At 36.1% G+C, this 27,286-nt stretch overlaps 1 protein-coding gene across 7 annotated transcripts in view; it reads left to right on the top strand.

Annotated features, from left to right (window-relative positions):
- The window catches only part of AGFG1 (ArfGAP with FG repeats 1), a 104,996-nt gene extending 91,611 nt beyond the window's left edge, over nt 1–13,385 (top strand). For 2 of the 7 annotated variants that reach the window (XM_020970912.2, XM_020970908.2), the window contains 8 exons: nt 826–1,035; nt 3,603–3,783; nt 6,042–6,121; nt 6,385–6,477; nt 9,302–9,349; nt 10,709–10,867; nt 12,191–12,282; nt 12,716–13,385. In XM_020970912.2, coding sequence (XP_020826571.1) covers nt 826–1,035; nt 3,603–3,783; nt 6,042–6,121; nt 6,385–6,477; nt 9,302–9,349; nt 10,709–10,867; nt 12,191–12,282; nt 12,716–12,775 — 923 coding nt within the window. In that variant the 3' untranslated portion in view covers nt 12,776–13,385. The remainder of the gene's footprint in view (nt 1–825; nt 1,036–3,602; nt 3,784–6,041; nt 6,122–6,384; nt 6,478–9,301; nt 9,350–10,708; nt 10,868–12,190; nt 12,283–12,715) is intronic. The other 5 variants (XM_020970913.2, XM_020970910.2, XM_020970911.2 and 2 more) reach the window with 3 other exon arrangements.
- Nucleotides 13,386–27,286: the final 13,901 nt, after the last annotated feature.

Raw genomic sequence — 27,286 nt, 5'->3', positions numbered from 1 at the left:
TTTGACTTGTCCAAGGTCACCCAGCTAGTATGTGTCAGAGGCAGAACTTGAACCCAGACCTTCCTGACTGAGGTCAGCTGTCTTTGAATTGTGGCATGCTGCCTTTTATATGTGTGTATGCATCTATAAAATATGAGTATATATGTATATATACACACACTTGTGTGTGCTATATATGTATAAATGACAGTTATGTATAAACCGTACATACATATATATTGTAGACCAAAAGGGCTTTTTCTTTTCCTGCAACATGTGTTCGTTCTCAGTCTTGGAGTGTGGTATACATTAGAATAATTACATGAAATTCAACATTAGTACCTCTACAAATGAAACAAATCTAGGGATTCTGAACGACTAGACCAAATAATTCTAGGTCAAAACAAAACATCTTTCATACTTTGTTTAATGGACTAAGTATTTGTTTAAGCTGTATCTCCATATGAAATTCGCAAAGAACTTTAACTTTCAAGTAGCATATTTTACCTCTTTTCCAAATTTTTAGTTTGAAAACAAAAAAAAATCTATCTTTAGTACAGTTGGTGAATATTATAAATAATATAACTGCTTAGGTAGCACATTAATTTTTGTAGCTTAGAAAATGAAAAGTTAGGGTAGAAGTATGTACTCTTCATTTTATGACCATCCTGAAAATTAAGATGTACAGACTATGTAAATTCACGTTAAGAAGATTGAAAATCATTTCCACATAGTAAAACTTAATTTTAAGGATGTAGGTTACATTCAGATAAACAATTATATTGTCATATCTGAGAATTTTGGGAAAAGACCATATAAAATGTAAGTATTTTTATTTCATTACAGGTGGAAGTGTGGGATCAGTAAATGCTAATTTTGCCCATTTTGATAACTTCCCCAAATCCTCCAGTGCTGATTTTGGAGCCTTCAATTCTTCCCAGAGCCATCAAACTGCAACAGCCATCAATAAAGTTGTAACGAAAAAAGCTAATCTTCAGACAACTGACAAATATGCGGCACTTGCTAATTTAGACAATATCTTCAGCACTGGGCAAGGTACTAAGCTTAAAGAAAATTCCCAAGTCCATGTGTGTTGTAAATGCAGATGTGTTCGTTCATTAAATCTTGGTTTTGAAAAAGCAGAGTTTACCTTGCTAAAGATTTTGAGGTAATTTTGAAAATTTACCTGAGGAATTTCAGACAGAAGACACTTTAAAGTTTTAATAGTCCGTTAAGCCTTCTTTGGAAATTTGACACAATTCATTTAGTACCATCAGCCATTTTTCTTGGTTGATTATATTTGATTCATTCTCATAAAGTCAGTTATGTTGCGTAAGAGGTTATCTTTACACACATTTAAGTAAATGAAGGAAAAAGCCACCAGAGTCTCATAATTGTGGAGTCCCAGGGCTTGAGACTTTAGCTGAACAGCGATAATGTTAATGTTCTTTTAATTGTTTTCATGTCTTTGTCAGGTATGCTATAGTAACCATGAATAGAATTGAAGCAATTAAATGAATGTCATTAGAGTACAAGGTGTACTGAATCTCTTGTACTGAAGTACAAATGAACCATGCTTCCAAATTCCCAAGTCAGAGAGCAGCTCTGATCATATTTAAGAAGTGGATGGCGGTAACATTACTGATTGAAAACCTTAGCATAATCTACCAAAAGCATCTAGTTTTTGCTTTTCAACCACTCTGGAGAGATGACATTCTGAGACAAGTTTTACCATTGATACGTTAGTCTGAAGGGAAGTTTTCACAATTTTAATATGGCTCTAAACCTGCTTAATCAATATCTAAACTTATGACTTACTAGCAGTAACTAATAAAGCAATTTTTACACATCTTTCTAATCTTAACTTTACTTCAGTTGTTTAGCACATTTAAAGATATGCCACTTTGTATGAATTTAGGATTAAAAAAAATATTTGTAGTATAATGCTTTATATTATGGAAACTGAAAATTGGCTAAAATTTCCATTATGTTCCTTTTAAAATCTTAATCTTATTTCTAAAGGAAACATTTTTATTTACATATAGAATTGTAAAGAAGGTTTTTATCTAAAGATTTGACCTTTTGTAGTATCTGTTCTTTGCCCAGATAGTATTCTGGAAACTATCTTAAATCTTATACCATCATTTCCCCATGTACTGGAAATCTGTTATCTTCAAATAATTTATGAAGTTACCCTTATTTAGTATTGATCCTGAAGAGGAGAGTCCAGCTTTTGTGTAACTACTTGAGAGCCATTTGGTCAGGTCTTTTCAAACAAACATCAACAGACAGATGACGTTCCTTAAATGTTATTAACCTTAGTCAGACTCTTTTGGCTGAAGAAAAAAAGTTTACTTATAAGCTATTTGCTTATAAATCTGGGATTTTAGAAGAAAATACTTCCTGGAAATTAAGATATTCCATGAAATCCTGACCAAAAATGTTGCCATTGTAAATGCTTTGATTGTAAATATTTATTTTATTTTAATTTTTGATTTTTAAGCAGTTGGGGTTAAGTGACTTTCCCAGGGTCACACAGCTAGTAAGTGTCAAGTGTTTGGTCTGAGGTCAGATTTGGACTCAGGTCCTCCTGACTTCAGAGCTGGTGCTTTATCCTCTGCGCCACCTAGCTGCCCTGATTCTAAACATTTAAACTGAGGAATCCTGTAGCATTGTTTCTTATATAGATGTCATCCCAAGTAGAAGGCAGTTTGTGATGTAATAATTGCATTTTATGTACTACTTTTCTGATCAAACCTTAACATTCATATACCATTTTTTTTTGTTTTAAATGTATGATTTTATAAGAATTACTATATCGTTACTCAGGATTTTGGTTAAGTCTCAGGGGAGAAATTTTCCTAATAGGAGTATAAGATTAGGAAGTGAAATGGGGCATCTAGTCCAATGCCTCCCCTCATTTTACAGATGAGGAAAATGAAGTGTAAAAACATTAAGTGTCTATAGGTACTAAATGACAGAGTTGGAGTTTGAATTCAAAGCCTCTAGTTCCAAATATAGTGCTTTTTCCACTACAAAATGGAAGTCAGTGACGAAATACATATTAACCAGAACTTTGCTTTATACCTAATGTTTTAGGAGTTTATCCTCCCAATGAGGTGTTTTGTGTGTATGTGTATGTTATAGTATATAGTATATACTACAGCATAGTTATGGTATATAGTATATACATATGTGTGTGTATTGTAGACACAAGTTGTATGATCTCTTTGTGAGAATCAGCTTTAGAGAGAATTTCTGAAATTAACACTTAAATTTGTCAGTAGTATGCTATTCATAGAAATGCTTTTACAGTTCTTAGTTTTAATTGCATAATGCCAGATTTTCCAAGCTGATGTGTGCACTGATCCACCCTGCCCAATTTTTATCAGTTAATAAATTCATACTATGTAATAATAGTAGTTTCATATTTGTATAGCATTTATGGTTAACCAGTTCTCATTATTTTATTCATTCACCAAAATTTATTTTCAAAATCTATGTACAGAGCCACAGTTTTAAATAGTGTTCATTTTATTGGTTCATGAAGGAAGTTTCTTTGCTATTACAAATCCAGCTAACTTTTTAATCTAGGTCTTTAAAAGAAATTTTTAAAATTTTAGGTGGTGACCAAGGAAGTGGCTTCGGCACAGTAGTCAAAGCTCCAGCGGGTGCTGCTGTTTCAACGCCAAGTCAGTCAAATATATCGTCAGACAAGTATGCAGCTCTAGCAGAATTAGACAGTGTTTTCAGCTCAACAGCAACCTCTAGTAATGCATATACTTCTACCAGTAATGTTAGCAGGTACTTTTTCTATTTCAAAGTTACATTTCAACTCTATATGTCAGAAATCCATTACCTCATTGAGACTGTGGTAGTAAATGAGTTTGCCAAGCAATAGAGTATAGGGACAGAAGAGGAGAGGATCAAAATTATAGAGTTGGAGAAAGGATAGGGAACAAGGGAAGGGGTAGTTAGAGAGGCTGAAGGAAAGCAAGAAAGTATGGTATCTCTTGAAGCTTAGGAAGGGTTGTCAATTTGTCAAAAGCTGCAGAGAAGCAAAAGAGTTATCAGATTGAAAATAGACCTTTAGATTCAGCAACGACTAAGTCATTAATGGCATTTAAAAGAACAGTTTGAATGGAGTAGTGCTAGCAGAAACCCAAATGCAAGATGTTGAAGGAGAGAAGAGTATGTGTGGATCATGAAGACGTGGAAGCTTTCAGATATAGGCAACTTTACAAAAAATTTTAGGAATAAAGAGTCAAAGATAAGAGATTTTTAATATTTTTAACTAATGACTACTAGGAAGAAATTTAAGATGCAGGAGAAAGGAGATGACTGCTGGAATAAAGTGCTGGAGGAGGCAGGAAGGAAAAGGAGATAATGGATAGAGGGTATTGGTTTGAGTAAGTAGGAGGGATATTTATTCTGTGAGCAGAAAAAGGGAGAAAAAAGAGAATGATGCTGCTGATGAGGTTTCTGCAACAAAGGAGGTGAGCTTATTGGCCTCATTCTTTGTAGTGAAAGTAGGCTGCTGGGTTATTTGATGTAAGTGTAGGATATGAATATTAAAAGGGAGAGGAAAATATTTAAAGTAGTTATTGTTGGGAACAAGGAAAGGATAAGGGTAAAATTAACAATTATCAGACAGTAGGAAAGACCCAATGAATTTAATGTGCTATGAATCTGTAGTGATTGAAATCAGCTCAACTTTGAGACTTTATCCAGCCAATGCTTGACATCCTTGAAGCAAAAAGAAACCATATAGAAGGGATTGGGATTTGAAGACTCAGAGTGGCAGACGGTCAGTCAGAAGGAGCAAAAGATTTTCAAGTAGTTATAAGTGAGTCAATTAAGTGGTAGACCATGTGGATGAGACTGGGTATGAAAAGGCAAATGGAGCCAGAGTAGGGGACAGTGACTGGTAGAATAATGAATTATGGGATTGAAGATGTTTGCAGAGTAGATTTAGTGTGAGATTACATGAGAGAGTAGGAAAGGTACAAGGATCAAATATGCTTGGAGAATGAATTTCAGAGTTCTAAATCTGGGGGGCAGCACTATTTTCCTTCCAGTAGTCTTCCAGTATGGTAGAGAGGGGAAGGGGTGTTGGCATCAAGGACTTGGGGGTTGAGATTGTTCAGGGAGGGTATCAGCATATTCACTGATATGCTCATGTTTATTACTGACACTGGTGAATAAGCACTCCTGATATAGCAGCTAGTAAATTCTGATATCTGGCAATGAGAATCTTAGGATTTGAGAGATATAAGGAAACTTAAGGATTGTCTCATCCAACTTCCCCATTTCATAGATTAGAGAACTGAGACAAGACCAAGATTAGAATTTTCCCATTCACTTTGTTCAGCATTAAGTACCTACTGTGTGCCTATAGCACTGTTAGGCACTGGAATGCAGGAAAAAATGAAAATGTTCTTTAGAGAATTTATATTTCCTGGAATGAGTATGAAGATGAGACATAGATAAGTAAATACAAGGTAATTTAAGGGAGACACCAATAATACCTGAGGATTGGATACTGTCTTCAACTTTTAGGTTTTTCTTGTAAGTAAACCATTACTGGGGAGGGGGAGAGGGCATGGTATTTCTATTTCTTTTCATTCACTCATTCATTTATCTATCTATCTATCTATCTATCTATCTATCTGTCTATTTAGCTTCTGTTAATATATTTTATTCATTAATGTTTTATTTATTATTTAATTTATTTATTATTAATTTATTACCACAAGTTGCCTTTTTAAGAATTCCCATTAGTTCCTGCATTAAGAGAGAAGTGAAAGTAAAATCAGTTCACTTAGCTTCTCTTTAGTTTAAAAAAAGGCTAAGGTGGGAGGAGAGTTCAGATCAATGACTAAATTATAGGATTATTTATAGATTTTTTTCTTTCTTCTATTAACATAAACTATGTTAAGCATAAGAGAGTTGGCTACCTTGAATATCACCCTCTGTTGTGTTTTATGTGATTAAAGCCTTAAAGATTTTTGAAACTTTGTTTTAATTGAGCAACTTTGACTTCTTTAAATATTTATTTTCAGCAATGTTTTTGGAACAGTACCAGCAGGTGCTGCTGCACAGACACAACCTGCATCTTCAAGTGTGCCTGCTCCATTTGGAGGTAACATAAAGTATTTATTAGGTTCATATTTCTTGTACATTTTCCAGTTTCTGACATGCTGTACAAATAAATGCTTACAAGAATATGTTAAAAAAAAGTTTCCTAGTCTCTTGAATTAATCAAACATGTTTATGTAATCAGTTAGAAATTGTATTTTCTGTGATGAACAAGACTGTAGATTGCATAATTACATAATAAGTATATAGAATACTTTAATAAAAAAAGAACAGTTACTTTACTGGGTGTCATAATTTCTTTTTCAGCTACACCTTCCACAAATCCATTTGTTGCTGCTCCTGGTCCTTCTGTGGCATCATCCACAAACCCATTCCAGACTAATGCCAGAGGAGCAACAGGTAAGAAAAAAGCTAACCTTGTATGTTTGTTGGTAATCTTTGAGGAGATGTTAATAGCACCGTAAGGTTTGCAAAGTATTTATAAATGTTATCCCTAGGTGAGAGGTAGTTGTTGTTATTGTTATTATTATCATCCCCATTTTACAGATGAGGAAGCAGAGGCAGACAGAGGTTCAGTGACTTGCCCAGATTATTCAGTAAGTATTTGAGTTGAGATTTTAACTCGGGTCTTCCTGACTTTGGGCCCAGTGCTCTATCCTCCGTACTGCCTCTCTCTCCACAGTTGCTAACCAAGAGGTACCAAGGAAGGAACCCAGGATGTCAGTTCACATCATAAATGAACATGGAAGTAGATTGGCCCATAATGGAAAACTAATTGATTTAAGTTTTCCAAATTACCTTTTAAAATACATTTAAACTTTTATCATGGACTTTATCAGGACACCTATAAAAATGATTGCAGAAGTTTTTTAGCAGAGTCTCTTAATAACAACTTGCTGTAATGCATAATACAGACCACTTGTAAGATTTGTTCATGTCTTCTGTCAGATGGAAACCTTGAGAATATCTGGCTGAGAAATGTAGGTGTATAATGTGCTTTTGTTTAAAAAAAATCCTTCTCATTTTTACCTCTTGACCCTTTTGGTTTGGACCACAGCCTCATCTGTGATACTTTCTTGATTTGTGTCTTATTAACCTGTTCCTCAAAGCCATTGCAGCACCTCAAGGATACCTGTGTGGGTCATATGGGGTGGATAGTGTCGCTGTCGCCTCGCTACTTTTTGTTTTTGTGTTTCTCTGTCATAACACTCTTACTGCTAATGTTGAAATGCCAATCAAATGATTTCATAATGTAAATCTTAATGAATAGATTTAAAATGTTTTCACCAAATTAGTCCCTGTTTACTAAGCAAATCTTTCAGTGAATATTGAATGATTAATGTTGACATTAGCTGATGTTTTTACTTTATCTGCACTGGTTTTTTTTTCCCCACAATTTCTTTGGTGAGTAGTTTTTTGTTATTTACTGGTATAAAATGTCATCAGAATAAATAATAAAATACTATGATATCAGCTTCTTAGTAATAGCAACTCACATTTACGTGATGCTTTAAGTTTCCTAGATGATTTTCCTCACGCCAACTGTGAGGTCCCTAATAGAGATACTGTCATCTCTGTCTTATATATGAGTAAACTAAGGCTCAGAAACATGGAGATCAGAGCCTAGTTAAGTGTCAGGTCTGCAACATAAACCGGGTCTTCTGAATCTTACCACTACATTCCATTGCTTTTTGAACTGTATCTTTTCTAAATTTGAGTATCAGCATGGACAATTATATTTTTCTTAATTGAGGTTCATCTTTCACTTTTAATTAATTTAGTGAAATTTAACATTAAGATAGTGATATGTGTATATGTAATAAATATAGACACACACATATTGTCAGTAAACATTTATTAAGTACCAGATATGTGCTAGGCACTGTTCTAAGTTGGGATACAAAAATAAAAAGAGAAAGGCTATCCCTGCCCTCAAGGAGTTTACAGTCTACTGGGGGAAAGACAAGACACAAAAGGAAGCTGAAGAACAAAGGGGAAGGAAAGAGAGAGGAGAAGGGGCCAGGTAGGGACATGGTGGAGAAGTTGATCAGAGAAGTCCCACCCCCCCAAAGAGGGTGGCCAGGGGAGAGTTTGGAGGTGTCTGAACTGAGCTCCCTCCTCAAGGGAAAGTTTGAGGTTCATGGCCCCACCTCCAGTCAGAGAGGCAGAGGGGTGGTTGTGGTGAGGTAGTGTCCCAAGGCTGATGAGGATATCCCAAGAATGAATTTCCTGAAGCAAGCAGAGAAGTCCCAGAGTAGAGCAACCAGAGGAGAAAGTTTCCTCCAATAGGAGAGGAAGAGGAAAAATGGTCAAGGTATAAACATTTTAAAAGTTCTGCTGCCTACTTTAAAAAAGTATATGAAGTCCTGAAATGGTTAAAGTAATCATTTCAGTTATTCAAATAGTGACCTTTAATGCTATAGAATGTTTCTTAGCAGCATTAGTTAAATGAGGTGATAACTGCATATAACTGTAAAGCTATAGATATAAATTAATATTTGAAGAGGCATATGTATGGCCTTCAGATTATTTTAACCTCTGTGTCGTAGACTCACTGTTGATTTCTCCATCTAATCTATGTTGTTGACTTTTTCCCCGGGCTTGAACATTTTTTTCACCTTTGTTAACTTAGCTCACATAATCATTTTAAGTTAATGTATTAAGTTAAAATGTTAAATGCAGTGCCTCTGTAAAGAATGTGACTTTTTAGGAGTCACAAACAGTTTTGGGGGGACTTTTTTGGGAATGTGACTTTTTAGATATTGATCTATTTTATTTTAGATCAACCTTGGAACAAATATTTTGTGTGTGGCTTATAATGTGTAAGATAATATTTTCCCCCAGGGGACACAGATGAATGATAAGAATAAATAGGCCTATGTCAACTTTAGACTCTTAGTAATTGTTTTCTTATTAGAATGGTATTTATCACATCTAATTAACTACCTATTGAAACTGCCAAATACATTCTGAGGTTTGGGTTTGTAACTGAAAAATAGTACTGATTTACTGGATTTTTTTCCTACCCTGCTTATATTTCCTATCTGGTTAGCATAAATACTTTTTTTCCTAGGTAGCAATAAAGTGTTTTCACTTTTAAAAAAGGCCTCTATTCACAGTTAGCCCTTTTATGAAATAGAAGTAATGTTATTTGATAAATGGCTGTCCATAAATAAATCTAAATTATTTGACGCTGTCTGGTCTCTTTATGGCTCTCCCTAAGGCTTGTCAGGATCAGTGCACTCTCACGTGTTTCCTCATGCTCATTTTGGTAGGTGGCCCTAGCTGATAACAGAGGCTACGTGTGGCTCAATGTTTCCCTGCTTGTCAAAGCTTCTTGCTGGTTTCTAGTTCTTTGCATGTGCAAATTTTAGTAGGTTTCTTCCATGTTTTAAATGGAGTGGGCATGGATGTTTAGCATAGGTTCAAATTATGACTTCTAATTACTTCAATAGTTAAAAGAAAAAGTATTGTTCAAAGCATTATTGCTTACTTCCATGGTCACATTAGTCTGTACCTGTAGCTTCTTTAATGTCTTTGAAGTCTCTGTTCTAGTAGCTTGAGTGACACCTTTTGGATGTAGCAAACCGTTGCACCATGTTATTCCAGTGAATTTCATTTGTGTATGTCTTGACTTTTGCTTTGCAGTGCTTTCTCAAGAAGTATTTGTCAGAGTTATGTCAATGAATCATGTGTTAGAAAGCCCTCTTTTATCCCATGCCTTTTCCTTTTAAATTCAGATGCTTCTAAAATGATTTCATCCTGCTCTACCCCCTTTTTTGGTAATTTGTAAAGGAACATGATGGGAAAAAAATGGGTATGTTTATGTCACATTCTAAAAGAAGAAATTAGGGTTAATTTCACATGTATGTACATGGATGGTATGAGGATTAATTTTGGCAAAAATCTACAAACTGCTTTCAGGTGCTCTGAGAAATACAGCATATATTGTATATTGTTATCACTACTATGCTTTAAATGAATGGTCCAGTTGATAAAGATTCTGAATAAAAAGAAATTGGCTTTTATTAATAGTTTCAGTAGAATTCATTGATTCTTGGATTTAGAGTGTTGTCACTAGTTTTTATAATTCCATTCAGATTTTTTCCCCCAGTACACATGAAATAGGAAGGTTCTCCACTGGATTGTTCAACAACAGTAAAGCATATAAATTTTTTTCCTGTTATTTCATTAACTTAGCAACACTCTTTTTCTCTATACTTGCAAACATGAATGCATGTTGTTGTTTTAAAATGTGTTTTGGCTTGAGCTTTATGGAGTTATTTGTCAGAATCTAAATAAATACATGTATTTTAAGTTTTTGAGAATACACTTTTTAAAGGTTATTTCTAGTGACCACTTTACTGATTTTATCCAGGAAAATGTGTTTTGAAGGAATGAAAGGATATAGATTATTAAGAGCTGATGTGTTCAAAATACAATGCTCCATATTAATTTTTTAAAATACCATATTTTTTGCTTAGGTTCCATCCTAATACAATTCTGATTAAGCACATTTTTGCTATGATGCTGTCTGTTTAGCCTCAGTACAAGGAGAAGTAAGAATGCTTTTTTTTTCCAGCATAGTATTTCTACGGATGTCTAATGGCAATTATTTTCCCTCTACAAGCGGCAACATTTGGAACAGCATCCATGAGTATGCCGACAGGATTTGGAACGCCTGCCTCCTACAGTCTTCCGACTAGCTTTAGTGGCAGTTTCCAGCAGCCTGCTTTCCCAGCCCAAGCAGCTTTTCCTCAACAAACAGCTTTTTCTCAGCAGCCTAATGGTAAGATATGACTCATGGGTGGCTTATCACACTAAACTAGACATTGTTTTAGAGGAATCACTTTGAGAGAGAAAAAGTATATGTTATGTGTGTGTGTGTGTGTGTCTGTGTGTCTGTCTGTCTATGCGTGTATATGTATACGCACATTTGTGATTTCATTTTATAAGTGCTTTTCTGTACTGAGTAGTCAGCAAGCATTTATTAAGTGTATATGTACCATGTGATAGGCAATTAGCTAGGAGCTGGGGATGCAAAGACAATGAATTAAATAATATCTATTTTCAAGGAACTTCCATCCTGTCAGGAGAGAATACACATGCATACACATATGCACACTCTTACATGTATGTATCTGCAGAATAAATACAAAATAACAGGAAGGGAAGAGATGAAGCACCCACCATGAGCCAGGCACTGTGCTAGTGCTTTACAGATATTTTTTCATTTGATAAGGTAGTAGAAAGGGGAAAGGCCTGGGAATTAGAAAGCAGAAATTATAAAAGGGATTTTGTAGAAGTCGTGCTTGAGCTGTTCTTAAAAGAAGAGAGGGATTCTGTGAGGCAGAGGTGAAATGGGAGTGCACTCCAGGCCCAGGGGATAGTCAGTGCTGAGGCCAGGGGACAGGAGAGTGAAGAACAAAGAGAAGTCCAGTTTAGCTGGATCATAGCGTAAAGGAAAAGGGAAGTAGTGTATGATGAAGCCACAGTGACAGGCTGAAGTCAGGTTATGAAGGACTCTAAAAGCCAGAGTAATTCCTGTTTTATCAGAGTGAATAGGGAGCCACTGGTCCTTCACTTAAAGAAAATTGTCATCTGTTTGTTATCATCTGTAAATTAAAATGTATAATTATTCAGTGCTATTATGCTTTGGCAGAAAATATAATTTGATAGTCAGCATAATAAATTAGAATTTTTCCTGACAATTGAAGTCAGTTGTCAGATAATCTGGTAGAGTAAACTCCTAGAGGGCAGAGGCTGTCTCACATTTGTGCTTGGATCCCTACTGCCTGACACCTAATAAGTGCTTGTTATTTGACAGAATCTTCTGACTGTTAGTCATCTAAGGTACTTTGGTGGTTGAGGCAAGCTGAGAAGAGAGCTATTTGTTTGAGAGCTATTTGTTTTTAAGAAACTCTAGAGGAAATTTTACAGCTGAAATTTGAGAGAGAGAACTCTCAGGCATAGTTCACAGAAATCTTTAGTATTAATATTGTACTCTGTACTGCTAAAGATGGAATTTCAAAGAAGTTGATTATGAGACTTCATAAGTATGAAGGCATCTTTTCGTGTATGGATTGTAATTGGTGGATCTGTGTTTAACAAGGTGCAGGCTTTGCAGCATTTGGACAAAGTAAACCGGTGGTGACCCCTTTTGGTCAAGTGGCAGCTGCTGGAGTATCTAGTAATCCTTTCATGGTAAGTGAGTTTAACTGCCTAACTTTCTAATTTTACATATTTGAACACGTTACTATTTACAGATTTAACTTCAGAAACATGCAGCTATTTTTCTTTCAAATTAGGGAAAGAAACATGAATCTTTCTGTATATGCAATTCAGTATTCCAGTGCCATGGCACTCATAAGGCTGTTCAAATTCTAACAGATTATCTATGGTCGATCCTCTTCTAAGAACTGTAATTTTCAGTTGGTGAGCCAGCAAACAAACATGCAGCCATGACTAAGCTGCTCACAGACTGAAGTCATCTTGCTCCATCCTCTGCTGAAACATCACAGGCTACATTTTATGGAAATAGGGCTTCCCTTTACTATTCTAATGAAGCTAGCATTTTAGGACTTTAATGGGTAGCATGTTTTTCTTGTGTTTATTTTTGCCTTCTGTTCACTTTTAGGCTGGTGCACCAACGGGACAGTTTCCTACAGGAAGTTCATCAACCAACCCTTTCTTATAGCCTTAGAGACACTTTACTGGAACGGACTTTATTGTGGTCACCTAACATCTCTCCGCCTCTTGCACTGTTGTCTCGTTTCACTGATTTAGCTTTAAACACAAGAGAAGTCTTTAAAAAGCCTGCATTGTGTATTAAACACCAGGTAAAATGTGCAAAACAGAGGGCTCTGGCAACATCTTTTAATATGTGAATTGGCAGAAAAGGTAGCGGTATCATGTATAGTAAAATTGGCTAATAAGTTATTGCAGATACCACGTTCATTATGCTGCAGTACTGTACATATTTTTTTTCTTAGAAATTAGCTATTTGTGCATATCAGTATTTGTAACTTTAACACATTGTTATGTGAGAAATGTTACTGGAGAAATAGATCAGCCACTTTAAGGTGCTGTCATATCTCTTGGAATGAATGAACTAAATCATTTTATCCATTGCTACTGGAAGTTATCAAGTCAGGATTGGAAGGTTTTGTTCATTCTTCAGTTTTTTTCTTTCCTAAAGAGCTCTTCTATTTATACATGCCTAAATGTAGAGGGTTACCTGTCTGCATAATAAAGCTGATCATGTTTTGCTACAGTTTGCAGGTGAAAAAAATAAATATTAGAAAATATGCTATTGTTTCTGTGTTCTTGCTGCAATGCCTTTACCAAAGTGGCCTTAAATAAATGAATAGGTAAATGGGAACATCTTGAATCAAATTTGTAAAAGATTTCTCGTGGCTAACCTTTATGATAAAAATTTATGAAGATTATGGGAAGGCCATGTGGAAAATTTATTAAACAAACAAACAAACTGTTATGGCTATATTCAGGAATGTCAGTGGTAAAGCATTTATATGCAGCTGGTCAAAATCACCTTAATTCTGGTTTCTTGACAGGTTATATGTTAGCAATTTGTTTTAAAAATTGCATGTTTATGTAGTTATCCAAGCCTTATTAGTATTTAATCATGAAACATAAGAAGACAGCACAGGGCCTATTTCAATATTTTTTCTTCTTTAAGAATTATCTTTGAATGTATTTGAAATATACATTATCTGTTTGACTTGATTACACTTTCATTTAAGCAAATTAGATTAGTATTGTCAGAAGGTAATGTTATTATGTTCAGTATCTGGAGCAAGAAAAACAGAATGTTCAACAGCTGACCAGTGTGCAAAATTCCTTGTTACAAGAAAGGCAACGATGTTAATGTTTGGTGGGTGCTTAATATTAACATTCAAGTGAATGCATATTAGATAATGTACAATAATGCCTCACTCATCTGGAAGTCATTTATCTGGCCATTTCAGTTATCTTGTACATAGCTGAGAACCTTGGAATAAAAAAATATACCTCTTAGCACCACTATAGTTATCGTAATGTCTATGTACTAAATCTCATGTACTTAACTCATAGGAGGAGAACTCAGGTCAGTAGAAAGAACATTTACTCTTTATTTTACATGCAGCAGTTATGTGTGTTTTCTGACTTCCTAGTCCACAACAGAGTAGAGTTTGCAAACTTGCATATATAGAGAGCCGAGCTTCTTAACCTTTTTTGTATCATGTGTCCCTTTGCCAGTCTGGTAAAGCCCAAGTCCTCCTTAGAATAACATTTTAAAATGTGTAATATAAAATACATAGGATTACAAAAGAACCAATTAGATTGAAATACAGTTTTCAAAAAAGATTTTTAGAAAGATCCAAGGTCACAGACTCTGTGTTAAGAATCGCTGGCATAGGTAAAAGTTTACTAGTTGCACAGGCACATTAACAACAGTCAGAGTTATGGTCATGGTGAGGTTGGAGAAAGAAGCCTGAAAATCGTACACAAGAACTAAGAAAGCATGGTACTGCAGGCTACCTTACTCCCAAAGACATCACCGTCCAATAACGTCCATAAGTGTGGTCCTGAGGTATCAAGGAATTAAATATGTAAAGTGTTGAACATCAGGGAAGTGTTAATACCTTGTAGAATTATTTCTCCTCAAAATGATTTAAAAATTTAAATTTGTCATTTAAAATGGGTAAATAAATTGCCTAGAAAAACTAATAATGTGAAACAATTTCTTCCCTAACTAAATGTAGCATCATAGCATTTTAAAATGCGTATGTGATATTTTGGGAACAGTTGAATCAGTATCTGTTTACCTTGATTGATGTCTGGTTTCTCATGACTGTTTTACTATGCAAGCTGGCTTGTACACAGGGACCTCTCCTCATTCCCCCTTTAAAGCAATGTACTTTATCATGTTAGAATATTGAGCATATTGTGTGATATGCACCTCTGGTCCGTCTGTGTCAGTTTATACGTCAGATGATTTTACATGCTGAGAGGACTACTTAAGCCCCTTTCCCATTTAGGGAAAAGGCTCTAAGAAATGTCTTTGGTTTCTAAATTTTTGTATATTGGATTCCAAATAATCTAGCTTACTGTCCTGAGGAACCAAAACTTGTTGCTAAAAGATTTTAAAGACTACAATTTTTACTCAGCATGTCTTACAGGTTTTTTAAAAAAATTAAATGGAATCTCTTGTGGACTGTTTTAAATTATTAGCTACAAATCTTAGATCAATGATTATTTTTTAATGAAGAGCTATTTTTGTGGCTTTGATCTTGTATGAAATTATATTTTACCATTATCCAAAATTACATTAACTTCCATGAGAAGTCAGTGCACAAAACAAAAGCTTCTCTTTATTGTAGTAAGAATGCTCAGAGGGGCAGCTAGGTGGCGCAGTGGATAGAGCACTGGCCCTGAAGTCAGGAGGACCTGAGTTCAAATTCAGCCTCAGACCAAACACTTGACACTTACTAGCTGTGTGACCCTGGGCAAGTCACTTAACCCCAATTGCCTTAAAAAAAAAACAACAGCAACAAAGAATGCTCAGGATCATGGTGGGTGTTTGGAGAAACTAAAGCTTTAAAAGAAATATAAACTAAGTTTTTAAAAGAGTCTCAAGTTTCTTGATTGGAATCACACTCTCTTTTTATTTCTTCTCTTAGCTGTATTTCTATAGGGTTCTTTCCTATATTGGTGTAAAACCTCTGTTGTACCAGTGGAAAGGTCTTTTGTTCTGCCTTCAGTAGAAAATAGAGACCAACTTAACATTTTTCTTTCTCTTTTAACAGTTGTTTATGTACTAGAAGTACATTATTGTCTTTACCCCTTAGTTGTGACTAAGTTGGTATTATATAGTAATTGCTTCTACTTCAAGGTTCTGTTATTTCATCTGTGTGGGTCCTCCCTTTACTGATGTGTGTCACATCCTCTTTATTGCCTTGGCTTGCAATCTTTATGAGTTGCCATTGCTGAAAAACTCCTCATCATGAAGGGAGGGGCTGGTAACCGTCTGGGCTCTCCACAGTGAGCCTGGGTGACAGGCACACAGTCCCTCGCTGGGTCCTTAGTTGAAGCCTCTTTAGCTCTGGTGGACTTGCCAGAGCATGAGCTCCCCTTGACCCAAGATGAACATCACGTTACCCTAAAGCACTGGGGGAGGATTTCACTGGGGGCACCTGTTTTCATTCCAAAAATGGAGTAGCATGATTTGTTAAAGCCTGTATTGTTCATGTGTAGTTCCTTAGCACTGTAATTTCGATAGGTGAGAGAAACATTTTAGGGTTATATACCTTTATTAAAAGGGAAAGAGAGAAAATATATTCACAACACTCAGCTGTTGAAAAACCTAGCTAATAGAATTAAAGATATGTTTACTCTCTGTGGAAAAAAGACTTGTAATATGCATTTTTTCACGACATTTTATGTTATTTATGGTGAAAAACAGTTATTGTTGGTCGTCATTTTGATCTCACATGTTCATCTTTTTTAGAAGCCATGCAATATTAAACAAATTAGCTCAGGACTGATACTATCTGAAGAGCTACGAATTTTTTTCTTTTGGAAAGTAGTTTTTTGGGGGGTGTTTTTTTTTTCAGTCTGTTGCCCTTGCTGGGTAGGCCTTGGTCCAAATCATGGCATATTAGCCACTGATCTGTGTCCTGCAGCCACTTGTGAAGTGCATACTTCTAGACATTCTTTTAGACTGAAAATAAGACTTGGAGGAGAGGAGGTAGGGCGGGAAGGGTTTATGTGGACTGATGTGAAGTGTTTCTGGGACACTTTGTGCCAAAAACCCATTTACTAAGTTAGTTGTAGCCGACTGCTGATTCCCTTGTAACATTTAATATCTCCAAAACATGCTAAATTCTGAGAAATATAGGACTAGTTACTTTTGACAGGCTCTGGAGATGCGTGTGAAAAAAAAATGAGTGCACACACACACACACAGAGTTACTAGCAAAAAGCCTTCCTCATTTTCTCTATTCTGTTTTCAGGTTTCAGATTCAACTTCAAGGTTTACTCTTTAAAAATATGAATTTGTAAATGTGTCATTTTGCTAAGAGTGTATTGTCAGCTAACCATTTTGCAATGTTTTCCTATAACAAGGCACTGCTGTTTTAAGTTATGTGTCATTTAATGTAAATGGGAAACAACTTCAAATAAATTAATTTATTAATAATGTCTCTGCATAATATGGTAGAGTGGCTTACCTCTGCCTTTTTTATTTTCACACTGTCTTGATAAGATGTCTTAATTATAATTTGATAGTTCTTTTTTTTCCCCAAGAGTTATTGTTGCAGCTGAAAAGATCTTCATACCTTTGAGGTTTATTACTTCCCTCCTTTAGGTGTTGGAATGACTTGTTTTACAGAATTTGTTTTCTGCCTTCAAGTTCCCTTTTAGGATTGCAGCGTCATAGATTTACAGTGGAATGAGACCTTAGAGTTAATCATTTCACAAAACGGTTAAGAAATGTCCGCCTTAGCCCTTTTCCCACTGTACTCTGCTGATTTCCTTTGACCATCCCATATTAATTATGGGTGGAGTAGGAACTGCAATTTTGTTGTTATGTGATGAATTATTTAAAGTCCTCTCAATTCATCTTTCACATGGTCTGTTGTAGTTTTGTCTGCATATACACACTGCCTCCGCTTTACTGCCTAGTCTGCCCTTTGTGCTCCTGTTTTCCCCTCAGACCTTCTTGCATGGCACTGTCATTATTAGTCTTCCTAAGGCATCTTTTTTTTTTTTAGCTACATCATACTTCTATGAGGAAATCATGAAAATCTCCCAGTTGCCTAAAAGATAAATTCAAGACCCGTTGCAATCTGTCAAATTCATCTTCCTCCCTTAATCTCCCCAGGAACTGTCCCTTCTGAAGTCACTCTGGTTGTCTTACTCTTCTCCAGAGTATCCTTTTCATTTACCTGCCTCCATTCTTAATAGCACGTACACAATTCTTTAATGTTTACAATGTGCTTTACAAATATTATCTAATTTTATCCCACAACAGCCCTGAGAGGTAGGTGCTATTATTTTCCCCATGTTGGGGCTTAGGAAACTGAGACAGACAGCTTAGGAGACTTGCTTAGGGACATACAGATTATACAACTGGGAACTGGTCAGTGTCTGAGGTTGGAGCTGAATTGGGGTTTTTCAGACTCTGGGACCCACCTGGCTTACCTTGAGTACTTTTCCATTCCCTGTTTGCTTATTAAAATCTTACCAGGACTCCATGCTTTGCCTCCACAAAGGGCCTTCTTTGACTGCTGGAACAGGAAGGGATCTCTTCTTCTAGCACTTGTCTTGTCATCTCTTATTTGGCAGTTGCTACCTGGTCGGCATTATGTGAATGGGTCCTTTCAGCTAAATTGCAAATTTAGCGAGAAACTCACCCAACAAATAAACCCCCTTGAGAATGGGTATTGGTTTATTACAATATTATTGTTCTGTGCTTGTATTCCCAGTGCCCAGCACCAGACACACAGTGGGCACATAACGAAATGCTAATTTGAACACTGTAAAGCACAAAGCAAAGACATTGAGGGAGAGAGAGCAGGAACTCTGGGTCTAATCAAAAGAAAGCTTATCTGGTTGGGAAGATAAGATAGTACACCTGAGGACTAGCTTGAGTTCAAAATGGACTTTTAAGCATTAACATCAACATCTAACCGAGAGGTAAACAAATGACACCTTTGCAGTGGTGTTTGAGCTGGGTCCGGTAGGATTTTAAAAGGTTAAGAAAGGAGAATGTGTATTCCCAGTGGGAAGAAGAAACCTAGGGTTTTTGTTGAAATGGCAAGTGATCCAGTTTGTCTGGACCTCAGAGGTCGGAAGCATGACATGGGCAAAGGCTGCAGCGATGGACTAGAATGAGAAGGTGGGTGGCCTCGAATGCTGGCCAAGCAATTAGAACTTTATTTGATGGATAGTGAAATGCCACTGCTTGCTTGGTTCTGTGTTAGGAGCATTACATAGGCCAAAAACAGCATCGAGGATAGAGGCAGGGTCATCCAGTCTAGTAAAGTCGTGAGGCCTGAGTTTCCAAAGGTGATCTTGGAGGAGATCATATGACCTCCCTGCTCCTCAGTTTCCTTATCTGTAAAATGAGAAGGCTGGATTGGATAATTCCTGAGGGCCCTTCCAGTGACTTAAATTGGAGAAGAGGAGATGGGAAATGAAGAACCCAGTCAGGAAGCTGTTAGAGTGAGGTAGTGAGGGCCTGGGGCAAGGGCATAGTCTGTCCTATTTTATATCTTAATTCTTCCCAGTGCTTTGCATGGGACTTGCATGTAGCATACCAGTGGCATCAAACTCAAGAGAAACAAGGGTCACTGATCCGTACATGAAGATCCCTGTGGTCCACATGTTGACTTAGTTTTAAAATGTAATGTTATCTATATTGTATTTTTGTTTTGTTACATATTTCCCAATAATATTTTAATGTGTTTCACTCTAGCAGGCACATGTTTGATATCTCTGTAGTATGTAATATCCACACAAAGGGAGGGATCAAAATGAGCTACTTGGTTGCTACATGAAATTCCCTTCTCCTTTATGCAAGTCAGCCAACTGTAGGTTAATTATCCAGCAATCTGTTTTAAGCCAGAAGAAAAAAACGTCTACCCTAAATCTGGGAATGATTTCAAGGACATCCAGGACTCAAGTGGAGTTTTGGAACAGGAATGGAGGCATTGTGGCTGCCTACTGCCCTACTTACTATGCTCTTAGAGCTTGAAATACTCCCAGAGTATCAGAGGAATCCCATTGAAAGCTTACAGTCTAAGGGACACTCACTTAACCACCCTTAAAATGTTACATTTGTGTGTGCCTCATGTACATGATGATGTCCTCTGTATGTGTTACCCTTTTGGGTGAACTTTTTAGGAATTTATTCCTCTTGTCCAGAACAAAAAGCATATGTTTAGTGATCTGATGCCAGTATTCTGTTAACTATACTATTCTTAAGGGAACTAGGATTTAACAGTTGATATTCTCCCCCAGTCTGATAGAATCATAAGATTTTTTGCCATAGAGGAAACCTTAGAAATATTTAATTCAACTCATCATTTAGAGATTAGGAAGCCAAGAATCATAGAGGTTGTGACTTAACCAAATTCACAATAAGTCACATCACAGAATGTTGAAGTTAGTAGGGATCTCATCAGCCATCTAAGCTAATTTTAACCTGAAAAAGAATGCCCATTACAACATTTAGCAAGTCTACTTGAAAACACCCATGGTAGAACACATACTACCTACAGCTAATAGGAAGTTTTTCCTAACATTTTAAACTTTTGCTCATTTCTTTTACAGTACTTGCCTTTAGAAGTAACAGAATAAGCCCACTCCCTCGTCCAGCTGATAGCCTTTCAAATACTTGAAGATTGTTATGGTCCCCCCAAGAATTTTCAAGGCGAAACCTCAAGTTCCTTCAAACAATGACATAGACTCAAAAATCCATTACCAACCTGGTAGCCCTTTTCTGGATGCTCTTCAATGTATCAGTCTTTCCTAAACTGTGGTTCCCAGATCTGGACACATAATTCCAGATATGGTCTGAGCAGGACTAATGTTTCCCCGTTCCTGGGAGCTAAGTCAATGAAGCTTTAAATTGCATTCGTTTTTGGTTGGTTTGTTTTTTTAATTCCCGTATCATATCGTTGACTTAGCTTGAAACACAAAACATTCTACAAAATATTCCACAACTCTTTTTTCAGGTCAATTATTATCTAGCCATATCTCTGTCTTGTATTTTTGAAAAATGATTTTTTTAAAAAAAAAAAGTCCAGTTGAAAGACCTTACATTTATCCTCTTAAATTTTATTGTAGATTTAGCCCAATCATCTAGGGTGGCTGATCCTTCTGGATCCTGACTCATCGAGTGTGTCATTCTAGCTTTGTGTCATCTGCAAATTTGAAAGGCAAGCCATCTATAACTTTATTGACATTATTTAAAACATTAAGTGGCATCAGCCCAAGCACAAATCCCTAGAGCACTCCTATGGAGACCTGCCATCAAACCATTTGATCAATGGACGAGATACACCAGAGATGACTATTTCTCTTTTAGTCTGGCTATTCAACCAGTTCTGAATCCTTATGATACTATTTTAAAGCCCCTACACCTTACCCACAAAAAATGAGATTTTTATCAAAGGCTTTGCTAAAAATCTAGTAGGTAGACCATCTCAGTAGCAATGCCCTGATCTACCAGTTCAGTAACCCTGTAAGAAAAGGCAGAGAGATAAATTTAGTGTGACCTATTCCTCATGAAGACACATGCGGGCTCTTTGTGATCCTTCTTGCCTCACTGTTCAGCTACTAGCTTTAATAATCCTCTAGAATTTTACCAGGAACTGAAGCCATTCATTGGCCTGTAGTTTGCAAACTATTCCTTTTCCTTTTTGAAAATTGAGGCATTTGCTCTTCTCTAGACCTGTGGTACCTATTTTGTTTCCCACTATCACTGGCAATAGGTCAGCATTCATATCTGTCTTCAAATCTGCTGTTCTTCCCAATGTACCTTTATGTGGCATCATCTTTGAAAATGAGCGTTATATGTGTATTGTATAGGATATAGGACTTTAAAAGGAAAAAAATCTTTTAGAAACTAATGTGGTCATAGATATAGTCTCCAAACTGCTTCATTTTACAGAGTTGAAGCTTCGTTGCTCGTTCAAGGCACTACAGTAAGTAGCAGAATTGGGATCTGAAGGAATGAGGAAAGGATTAAGTGTACTGTGTACCAGACATTGTGCTAAAGTACTAGGGATATTTGTACCAAAAGCAAGAAAGCTCATACGCTCAAGGAGCTTACATTTCAATAGGGAAAGACTAAGGATAGATGGTTTTCAAAAATCTTATCTTGGATATCAACTCCCTGTACCCTTGTTCTTCAGTAAGACCCAGCTTTGTTCTCTATTTCCAGTTTATAGGGTCATAGATTTAGAGCTGGAGGGGACTTCAGAAATAATCTAATCTAATCCCTTAATTTTACAGATAAAGGAACTGAGTCCAGAGAGGGGTGTGTATGAGAGAGTTCAAGGTCTTTAGGGGTTGAGGAATGTTTTACTAATATTTAATTTATAGTATATTATTTCAGTAAGTGACTTTGCCAGGGAGAAAATGTATGGAGCAAATATATAATTATTTTCTACTCCTTGGAATATTCGACATGGATTAGAAACAAGGTCTCCTTTCTTAGGTCAAAGTTTAATTACTTCAGAATGTTAAGGGACACACAAAAAAAAGATTTGAACCTTTTATTTAAAAAAATAGCTTAGGCTGAAATACCAGCTTTTCCTGTATTGTGATCAGTGAGAGCTACAAAAAAACAGCCAATTCTATGAAGCACAATTACCCCTAAGAGATTTATAAGTAGAAAATATTAAGATGTAATTGAAAATAGAGGAAACTAAATTAACCTTTAATTCTTTTTAAAATGTTTTGGTAAGATTTTGCTTTGAGTGGTTCTGATTTAGTAAAATGAGTTAAATGTATATGGTTGATAGGAGGAGACAATTCAATCTTCCCTTTTTTAAAGGCAGATGAGTTTGTTTTGTGGTTGAATTATCAAGTCACTCTGCTCTCCTTTGGGATGGAGTTAGGGCTGTGTGGATTTATGGATTTGAAGCTGCTCCTTGACATTAGTGACAACTGCAGTCAAGAAATGTCCCTTAATAGGTTATGCATTATGCTAAGGGCTGCCCTTGAAAGGACCAGTTTGCAACTTCAGGTTGGGGTGTGTGTGTGTGTGTGTGTGTGTGTGTGTGTGTGTGTGTGTGTGTGTGTGTGTGTGTGTGTGTGTGTGTGTGTGTGTGTGTGTGTATGTGTGTGTGTGTGTGTGTGTGTTACACAGTAAAAACCATTTTAATTCAGACTCCAGAATTTGGCACAATTAAGACAGAGATAACACTAAAGTTTTGCTTTGTGCTCTATGTGGAAAAGGTAACAGGAAAAAAGATTTGTTGAGTAAAACATGATTTAATGGGAAGAATACTTTTGTCTGGAAGTCAGAAGATATGGATTCCAGTATTTGCTCTACCACTGACTTACTTTGTAACCCTGAGCAAATCTTAACATTCAGTGCCTGTTTCATCATGTATAGGTTGAAGGATGTAGACTAGATGAATTCTAAAGTCTCCTTTTAGCACAAGTGGTCTGTGGTATGAATAGTATGAAAAAGACTCTGGAGGGATATAGCAAACTTTAAAATCAGTAGAAGTACACTTTTACCTAATTCTGAAATGCTTATTTTACGCATTAAAGTAGGGCCCCAAAAGGATCTTTATTTGTCAGAACTTTGCAGTAGTACTTGTACTTGCAGGAGGTTTGATTTTATTACTTTGTCAGTTAAAAACGATAAATATTTCATTTAGCTTGACGTATTCCATAATTCATACATATATTTGACTAATATAGCTTGACCTTCCCTATCCAATGTGTCCAAAGTGAGGTTTTACATTTTGAATATACATCCTTTTTTGGGGGGCGGGAGGTGGGGGTAGGGAGGGGAATTATTGCTGTCACTAATTATAGTTCCTTATAGGTTTGTATGAATAAATTAACATGTCACACATTTGTTCCCATGTTGCATGAATGAAGTTTGTATTTTGGTCTGCACCCAGTATTTTAAGAGGCTTGTTGAGAGAGAGAGAGAGAGGGAAGCACTGTTCTTAGAGGTATGTAGTATCCTGATCTGTGTTGATTTTGCAGAGTATTTGGTCTTTGTGAGAAAGGCAGTCTGCTATCTAATGCAGCTAGGTGACATGGTGGATAGAACAGTGGGCCAGGAGTCAGGAAGACCTGAGTTCAAATCCAGCCTCAGACACACACTAGCTATGTGACCCTGGGCAAGTCACTTCCCTCAGTTTCCTCATCTGTAAACTGGGTATTTTAATAGCCCTTAACCTTCTAGGGTTGGTGTGAGGATCATATGAGATAGTAATTGTAATGTGCTTAGTACAGTACCTGGCATATAGTAAGCTCTGTATGAATGTTAGCTATGCTAATGATGAGGAAATGCATTCAACAAGTATTTATTGATTTTTTATATTATGCTAATCAGTACAAGCAATCTCAAGATGATGTCCAGACCTCCATAGTTTAAGTCCTGGTTTTCAAAATTCAAATGATTACTTGAAGAAATTTATCTTTTCCCATCTAACATTAATAAAATTGTACCTACTCCAGAGAGCTAAATTGTGGTCATATCAGAATCAGATTTAAGGTTTGTTTTTTGTTTTTTAAAGGAAAATCCTTGCCTGGGATGTATTTCCTTTGAAATCTATTAAGTCCCGTGTAAAATTTTCATTTTTTCTAATTTATACAACTGCATTAAAATCCAACTTATGCAGGTAAAAATGCTATCTATTTTTAATCATTTTTTTTTGAAAGTACATATGTGCCTACCTCACAGGGTTGTTGTGGGGATTTGTTAAAGCCAGAATGTTTGCTTTGCTTTTGAGCTTTAAAGCAGAAAAGTGATCTGAGTGCACAATATTATTTTAAGAAATTAAAATACTATATAATATTTGCATCTGAGCTGATTTTCTTTTTGACCCTATTAGAAGTTTCAAGCATATAATTCTAATTTACCATTTAAATCATCACCACAGATTTCCATTACTTAAATTCTCAACACAATACCCCTTTACATGTTTAATGGGCGTGCCTGGTCTTGAAATGATAAACAAGTATTATGGAAGAAGGGAGTGTAAGATGTTCAAACTGTGTTTTAGTGCTCTGACATTGCTATATCATCACGTGAAAGCGAAAGTCTATAAAGGCTAATTATAGGGCTTAACAATTTATGACACAATGACCTATCTGTCAGGATATGCATATTCGTTGGGAGAATCATAACCTTAAGGTTATTATTGGGGTAAGCAGCAACCAAGTTTAATTAAAACTTAAATTGAGTTTGAAAAACTCATTAACCAACTTAACCTGAAAAAGAGTATGAACCACTTGGGACGTAGATGAAAGTTAGCTTTTGATACCCAATAACAAAATGCATTAATTTACGCAGGTTGTTATGCTGTTCTGACCTTACAGAATTATTGACAGTTATAGCTATGTCTACTAATACTCTTCCATTTCTGTCCTGTGCCTTCATAGGCATATTCTGTCTATTCCCTTCAAGTTAGTTATATTTGTAAAAGTCTTTATTCCTGCATATATGACTTTTCAAAAATATTCTGAAAAATCAGACACTTCTTGCAAAAGATTTAGAGCAGTAGCTCTTCAGCCCTTCAGAAGGTAATTGACAGGACAAGTTCAGATAAGTTCATCATATACCTTGAAGGGTCTGAGAAATTGGAATAATTTGAAATAATTTTCTAAAGGGAAGATTTTTTTTTTACTTGCCTATCCTATGCCTCCATTATATTACCATATAATAATGCTTTGATTATGGGAAAAAAGGTGAAAAAGTCAAAACACTTATCTTTACCCCTGAAACTTTACACTCGATTCTGAGATTAGATTTATTTAAACAATATGTCTCATTGATCTGTGCTGCAGGGCGAGTATAATTCATGCTTGACTGCTTCCCCTAGCCATAGGTGCCTGAGCACTAAATTCACCTACTTGTACAATCATTACATTTATTACAGAAAACAGCTTAACCTAATGACTTCACAGTTTGCTCTTGCCCCAAAGGCCTTGTATTCTTTCGGTTCTCAGTTCTCTCAATCTGTTAAATCAATCAACTAAGCTTTTCAAGGAGATGTCAGAACCTTATAGGAACATTTGAGTTAGCTATTCTGGAAGCACTGGTTTGAGTACTTTGAGTGGGAGGGCCAAAATTTTCTTACATGTGTTCAGCATCACCCGTCAAAGAAATGAATTACTTCCTGGGAAGGTTCCAGTTTGAATAAGCAATACGTGCTCAGCTAGTTGATGGAAAGACCTCAACAATCTCACTCAGAGTCAAGAAGAAAGAGTGAAAGAATTTATTAGAAATTTAGTTTTTAAAACAAAGTCATCGCAAGCGCTACCCTTCTAATAAGCAGCTGTGTGCCATTCCTGAGAGATTTTCATTGTCAGTAAGTCAACCATTACAGAGCTCCCCACTGAGTACAGAGCATTGTACTAGGTGTTGAATGAGAAACTACAGTGTTTAATCACGTATGACTCTTTGGAGCTGCTCGGCTCCACGCTGGGTGTGATAGGCAGCAGCCTTGTCCCATGTGTGATAGATAAAAAATGGCAGCAAGTTCTTTCTAGTTATAAAATAATTTTGTACAGGGTAGTCTTTAAAAATAATTACAGAAAGTTTCCAGAGTGCTATACAGAATTGAAATTGAAGTCTCCATCTGTTTACATTGGATAAGCACACCTTGTAATTGGCTTTGAAGGGTGATAATGAGTAAGACGCCAAATAGGCTTAGCCTGCTAGTTTTCACTGATGTTTTAGTGGTCCTTTTTAAAGTTTATGCAGCTATCCATTTCCAGCTAAATTGGTCTTCCCCCCCCCTTCTGTTCTTGTTTTTTATACGAGCTAATATTTTCCTCTCTATGCCATTTAAGTTATTTTCATTAGCCTTCATGTATACATTCCAATGCAGTGACCCAAGGAGCAATTAATTGATTTTGTTTTTCTCATAAAGTTGATTATAAGATTTCCCAGTGATTGTCACTCATCATTGGAGAAGAATTGAGTCTTTTTCATCCCATAACATACTAACCATTTCCCTTCTGACCTTGGGCTCTTGCTATCATGGAAAGAGCATTGGACTTGGGTCATTGAAGTTTACTTTTTCAGAATACTTAGTTTTCATTCAAGTGACATGCTGTTCACAAGATGAAAACATACAAATATTTGTGAAGTTTTGATTAATTATTAGATCACATCACAATCAAACATAAGCAAATTAGATGTGGCTTTGGAGGCAGTATAGTAGGTATAATAGAATGATCAATGTCTCTGGAGTCTGAAGACTTGTAAAGCCCTAATTCTCGTGCTGACTATCTGTAACCTTGAGGAAGGGACTTCACCTCAGTTTCTCCATCTGTAAAATGAGGGAATTGGTCTAAATGGTCTTTGAGGTTCCTGCCAGCTGTTCGATGTGGAGGAAATCAGGGACTTTGAACTAAAATTGTTTCTAATGCTTTCTAGGGGAAAGATTTGTTGCCTTATATTGATGAGTATTAGTGAGGATCAAATTCAAAGTATATATAA

This window comes from Phascolarctos cinereus, unplaced genomic scaffold, assembly GCF_003287225.1.
Source record: "Phascolarctos cinereus isolate Bilbo 61053 unplaced genomic scaffold, phaCin_HiC Scaffold_7;HRSCAF=346, whole genome shotgun sequence".
NCBI classification, from domain to species: Eukaryota; Metazoa; Chordata; class Mammalia; order Diprotodontia; family Phascolarctidae; genus Phascolarctos; species Phascolarctos cinereus.
The sequence above is the reverse complement of the archived record's forward strand: the minus strand, read 5'-3'. Positions and strand labels throughout refer to the sequence as shown.